Genomic DNA, 6382 nt, shown 5'->3' with positions numbered 1-6382 from the left:
GGAGCAGGAACAGGCCGGGCCGGGCTGGCGACGCGCACCGTAGGCTTGGTGCGGGGAGCAGGAACAGGCCTTGCCGGGCTGGCGACGCACACCATTGGCTTGGTGCGGGGAGCAGGAACAGGCCGGGCCGGGCTGGCAACGCGCACCATAGGCTTGGTGCGAGGGGCAGGAACAGGCCGGGCCGGGCTGGCGGCGCGCACCATTAGCTTGGTCGCGGGGAGCAGGAACAGGCCGGGCCGGGCTGGGAATGCGCACCGTAGGCTTGGTGCGGGGAGCAGGAATGGGCCGGACCGGGCTGACAACGCGCACCATAGGCTTGGTGCGGGGAGCAGGAACAGGTCGGGCCGGACTGGGAACACGCACCACTAACTTAGTGCGGGGAGCAAGAACGGGCCGGACCGGACTGGTGACACACACCATTTGCTTGGTGTGAGGAGCGGGACTGGGTTTCTTCATAACCCTCCGCTCCCTCAGCTGCCTACACAGTTCCTCTCGCCGTGCCTCTACTCTCTCCTTCTCCCTTATCGCCTCCAGTAGCTCCTCCCTCTGAACCACTAACTCCTGCTCCCTCTGGACCAATAGCCCCCTTAACCTGGTGGCCTCCTCACCTAACCTCCCAATACGCCCTGTAGCTGCCTCCTGCTGCCCCGTCGCCCATGCCGTGTGCCCCCCCTAAAAATTTTTGGGGGTTGCCTCTCGTCCGTCCGACGACGACACTGTTGACGCCGTTGCTTCTCTCTCGCCAGAGCCTTAATTTTAGCACATGGCCCTTTCCCCATGAGCATGTCCTCCCAGGACCACCATTGGCCCACCTGGGCCATCGCCAACCTCTCCAGCTCCTTACCCGGCGCTTGCTCCTGGACACGCTGCTTGGTCCTGTTTTGGTGGGATCTTCTGTCACGATTGTCGAAGGAGGAGGACCAAGGCGCAGCGTGATATTCATACATACTTATTTTATTAAGTGCACACAATAAACAAAACAACAAACGATAACGTGACGTCCTAGGTCTAACACAACCAACACGGAACAAGATCCCACAAAGAACATATGAAAACAGCCTACCTAAGTATGGCTCCCAATCAGAGACAACGAGCAACAGCTGCCTCTGATTGGGAACCACCTGCCCAACATAGATCTATCTGATCTAGAACAGAAACCAAAACATAGAAAACACAACATAGAAGCTACACAGTGAAAACTAAACATAGAAAATCCACACCCTGGCTCAACATTTCAGAGTCCCCAGAGCCAGGGCGTGACACCACTCAACCTGTGGTAGAATCACATTGTACAGATCTGACTCTTGGTGATGACATCATCAAAGGGGAAAGGTCACGGTCAATGCCAATAATAACCATGCACATATGAATAGCAATCATACTATACTGCAGGTAAGTACAACACCTATCCATTGTAATTATTTATATAGTGTCCACACTATAACACTTCTCCCCACTCAATTTAAATCCCCCCTGTAAGGAAAACATAAGGTTAACAAGTAAACCACATCAGTGTTTTCTTTACTTTACTTCACAACACTGTAGAACTTCTGCTGGTGTTGCTGTAAATGTAAACAAAAACAAAACAAAAATTCAACTAGGTCTGCTGCTCCAAACAAACAGTAACACCACAAGTCTCTCAGTCTCAACTACTTTCAGGAGGCTTGTGACTACGCTGTGATCTGCGCAGTACTCCTGGTGTGCCACGAGACACAGGTAAGGCGTGTCCCAGTGGAGCTGGGTCTGAGGGCATAGGAGCGGGTTGGGTGTTTGTGAGAGAATGTCCATCACCCTCTGCTGGAACCACTGAATGCCCCTGTTCCTCAGATACTGTTTCCTGTGGGGTTTCAACTTGTATACTACCACCCACAGCTGTTCCGTCTGAAAACATGGTATTGTCTTTGTCATAGTGCAGGCGTAGGTGGTTCTGGTGTCTGCGCATGACTCGACCATCAGTCAGTTTGACTACAAAGGAGACGGGACCACTCTGACTCAGAATGATACCTGGCAACCAGCGTTGGCTGCTTGTGAAGTTGCGGATGTAGACAGTGTCATTGGGTTTTAACTGTCTCTCCCTCGCGTGATGGTCATGTCTCTCTTTTTGTTTCTCCTGCTTCCGTTCCACTCGTGTTTTGATGTCCGGACGCAGTAGATCCAGGTGAGCTTTTGGCTTCCTGCCCATCAACATCTCCGCTGGAGCCTGTCCTGTTGTTGTTTGTGGCGTGATGCGGTACTGGAACAAGAACCGAGAGAGCTTAGTTGTGATGGTTCCCCCAGTCATCCTTTTGAGCCCCTCTTTCAGTGTCTGCACAGCCCGCTCCGCTAAGCCATTTGAGGCCGGGTGAAACGGAGCGCTGCGGACATGGCGAATCCCGTTTCTACGCATGAATTCTTGGAACAAGTCACAGGTAAATGTTGTTGCGTTGTCGGACACAAGAGAGTCAGGCAGACCATGGGTTGCAAACACCTGCCGAAGCTTTTCGATGGCTGTGGTCGCTGTGATGTTGCTCATGATGTGAGCCTCCAGCCACTTGGAGTGCGCGTCCACCATGACAAGGAACATGTGACCCATGAAAGGGCCTGCAAAGTCTATGTGCAGCCTGGACCATGGGCGGTCAGGCCACTCCCACAGATGTAGTGGCGCGGGCGGCGCCATCTTCTGGTTACTCTGACACTCAGAACATGATTTAACTTTGTTTTCTACGTCCTGATCCATGTTAGGCCACCAGATGTAAGATCTGGCTAAACTTTTCATCTGGGAGGCACCCGGGTGAGCCTCATGGACCTCATCCATGACTTGTGCACAGCCAGGGGATGGAACAACCACTCTGGACCCCCAGAGTATGCAGCCATCCTGCACACTCAGCTCAGTTTTGCGCTTTGCATAAGGTCTTAGTCCATCATCCTCTATGACAGGAGGCCAACCCTGCATAAGGAATTTTTTCACTTGGGACAGGATAGGATCCCGGTCTGTCCACTGTTTGATCTGTTTGGCATTCACAGGTGAGTTTGACAATCTCTCCATTAGGAAAATTGTCTCTGGAGGCACCACAGTTGTGGCGGGCATCTCTGGTAGCGGGAGACGGCTGAGTGCATCTGCGTTTGCATTGTCCTTCCCCGCTCTATACACTATAGTGTACTGGTAAGCTGACAGTGTGAGGGCCCAGCGCTGTATCCTTGCTGAAGCCATGGGAGGAATGCATCTTGATTCACTGAAAAGCCTCATCAGTGGTTTGCGGTCAGTACATATGGTGAAATGACGACCGTAGAGGTACTGATGGAAGCGTTTCACAGCAAAGACTATGGCCAGACCTTCCTTGTCTAACTGTGAATAACCCTTCTCAGCACTCGTCAGCGTATGTGATGCGAATCCAATGGGTTTCTCTGACCCGTCCTCCATCTGATGAGAGAGTACTGCCCCAACGCCATAGGGCGAGGCGTCACATGACAGGATGATCTCTTTGTCTTGGTCAAAATGAACCAGAAGTTGTACTGATTGTATTAGTGCTTTCACTTCCTTGAAAGCTTTCTCTTGTGATGGCCCCCACTTCCATTTACAGTCTTTGTGGAGCAGCTGATAAAGTGGAGCCAACACTGTTGACAGCTCAGGGAGGAACTTACCATAGTAGTTCACCATGCCCTGGAACGATCTGAGCTTGGACACATTCTTGGGGTTTGGAGCATCCTTGATTGCCCTGACTTTGTCCTCCACAGGACACAGACCCTGCGCTGTGATCTTGTGACCTAGGTATGTCACACTCTGTGCTTGGAATGTGCACTTGCTACACTTCAGGCGCAGCCCTGCCTCAGAGAATCTCTTTAACACCTGGTCCAGATGGTAGATGTCATCCAGGTACACTGCTACATGAGGGATCTCCTGCAGCAGATTGTCCATTGTCCTCTGGAAAATGGCTGGGCTGGACGCCACTCCGAAAACCAAGCGGTTGTACCTGAACAAGCCTTTGTGCGTGTTGACTGTGACATACTCTTTTGAGTCCTCGTCCAGGAGGAGCTGTTGGTAGGCGTGACTCATGTCAAGCTTTGAGAACGTCTTGCCTCCTGCCAGTGTCGGGAACAGGTCCTCCACCCGCGGCAGCGGGTAAGCGTCTAGCTTAGAGGCCCTGTTGATGGTGAGTTTGTAGTCCCCACATATACGCACAGTGCCATCACTTTTCAGAACGGGAACGATTGGAGGTGCCCAGCGGGAGAACTGAATGGGAGTAATGATGTTTGTTTCCTGCAGCCGCTCCAACTCATCTTTCACTTTCTTTTTCATGGCGTAAGGCACTGTCCTGGGCTTGAAAAAGTGAGGCTCGGCCTGAGGATCCACAAACAGCTTAACTGCAGTGCCCTGCAGTGTGCCCAGTTGAAAATCTCTGGGTACTTTTGAATGACATCCTCAGTCACTCTGTTTTATCTCACCCCAGTTCAGTTGTATTTTGTTTAGCCAGTCACACCCTAGTAAACTAGGCCCATTCCCTTTCACCACCAGGAGCCGTGCTCTCGCTTCCTGGCTGTTGTATAGAATGTCCACCTCTAGAGTTCCCAGCAATGGTATGGTCTCCCCGGTGTACGTACGCAGTCTGATTCCTGCCGGTGTGAGGGCAGAAGCCTGTTTTGAGCCCCACATTTGTTTGTAGGTCTCCTCACTTATGACAGAGGCAGAGGCCCCTGTGTCAACCTCTATCCTCATCTGCTTTCCATGTACCTCCACTGTAGCATAGATAGGCTCTGCGCGCGGCTCACTCACATTAAACATGTTGTAGGAACAATGCTCTTCCGCCTCCTCTGTGCTCTCTAGGTGGTGCGCTGCTGACTGAGGCTTTGGTGCTGTGAACTTGCCCAGCCCAGTCCGCCCACCCTCTGGCTTGCTCCTAGGACCCCTGCATTTTTTAGCTAAATGTCCCTTTTAGTTGCAATTGTGACAGACAGTATCCATGAACTTACAGTTGTTAGCATAATGTGTTCCCCCACATCTGAAACATTCCACTGCTTTTCCCCTTTTTCCTGCCACCTCTTTTGTCACCTGATGCACTGCACAACTTCCACTGTTGGCCTTTTGAATATTTTTCACATTACTAGCGGCCATCTCCATCCCTCGAGATAGTTCCAATGCTCTCTTAAAAGTCAGTGTGGCTTCCCCCAGCAACCGGCGCTGTATGCTGTCCTCATTAATGCCACAGACTAATCTGTAACGGAGCATGTCCTCTAACATAGCCCCAAACTCACAATGTTCAGAGAGTTCACGTAATTCAGCAACAAAGTTAGCAACAGACTGACCTGTTTTCCGAAAATGGCAGTTCAACTTGAAACTCTGGACAATCACTGAAGGCTTTGGATTGTGGTGAGTCTGAACGAGAGCAATTAGATCCCCAAAAGGAATTTCTCCCGGTCTCCGTGGTGTAGCCAAATTCCTCATTAGCTTGTAGGTTTTAGCCCCACACACACTCAAGAGAATAGGGCACTGTTTAGCCTCATCTGTGATTCCATTTGCCAAGAAAAAGTGTCCCAACCTTTCCAAATATTTCGTCCAGTCGTCGTTCTCTTCCACAAACTCAGTGATAGTCCCAAACATTGCCATTATAACGCCAACTTGTCCTTGATCCTCGTTAGCAATTTTCACTTGCTGCTGATTGTCCCTGTCGGCGTTTCCGTCCAGCGGCACCTGCTCTCCGTCGCTCATTAAGCTAGCTAGCTAACTGACTACCTCCACTGTTTCTTAGCTAGCTAGCACATCGCCCTGTACACGTTGCTAAAGTGTTATCCTCGTCGCCAAAAAGATGTAGTAACTTGACAAGGAATGGCCACACGCATTTCAATATTATTTTCCTTTACTTTCAACCCAATAAATAAAAGGTGTACAAACGGTACAAAAACAGCAGAACGATACAGCCCACTCAACCTGTGGTAGAATCACATTGTACAGATCTGACTCTTGGTGATGACATCATCATAGGGGAAAAGTCACGGTCAATGCCAATAATAACCATGCACATATGAATAGCAATCATACTATACTGCAGGTAAGTACAACACCTATCCATTGTAGTTATTTATATAGTGTCCACACTATAACATCAAGCAAAGAGGCACTGAGTTTGAAGGTAGGCCTTGAAATACATCCACAGGTACACTTCCAATTGACTCAAATGATGTCAATTAGCCTATCAGAAGCTTCTAAAGCCATGACATCATTTTCTGGAATTTTCCAAGCTGTTTAAAGGCACAGTCAACTTAGTGTATGTAAACTTCTGACCCACTGGAATTTGTGATGCAATGAATTATAAGTGAAATAATCTGTCTGTAAACAATTGTTGGAAAAATTACTTGTGTCATGCACAAAGTAGATGTCGTAACCGACTTGCCAAAACTATAGTTTGTT

At 49.9% G+C, this 6382-nt stretch overlaps 1 protein-coding gene across 1 annotated transcript; it reads right to left on the bottom strand.

The window, feature by feature from the left end:
* Positions 1-1645: 1645 nt before the first annotated feature.
* Positions 1646-4759, bottom strand: LOC121557053 (uncharacterized protein K02A2.6-like). Its single transcript, XM_045211413.1, is given in 1 exon segment — positions 1646-4759. A coding segment is annotated over 1 exon segment (3114 nt).
* Between the last annotated feature and the right edge of the window lie 1623 nt (positions 4760-6382).

Source organism: Coregonus clupeaformis, chromosome 5, assembly GCF_020615455.1.
Source record: "Coregonus clupeaformis isolate EN_2021a chromosome 5, ASM2061545v1, whole genome shotgun sequence".
In the NCBI taxonomy this organism is placed as follows: Eukaryota; Metazoa; Chordata; class Actinopteri; order Salmoniformes; family Salmonidae; genus Coregonus; species Coregonus clupeaformis.
Note: the sequence above shows the minus strand (reverse complement) of the source record. Positions and strands in the feature narration are given on the sequence as shown.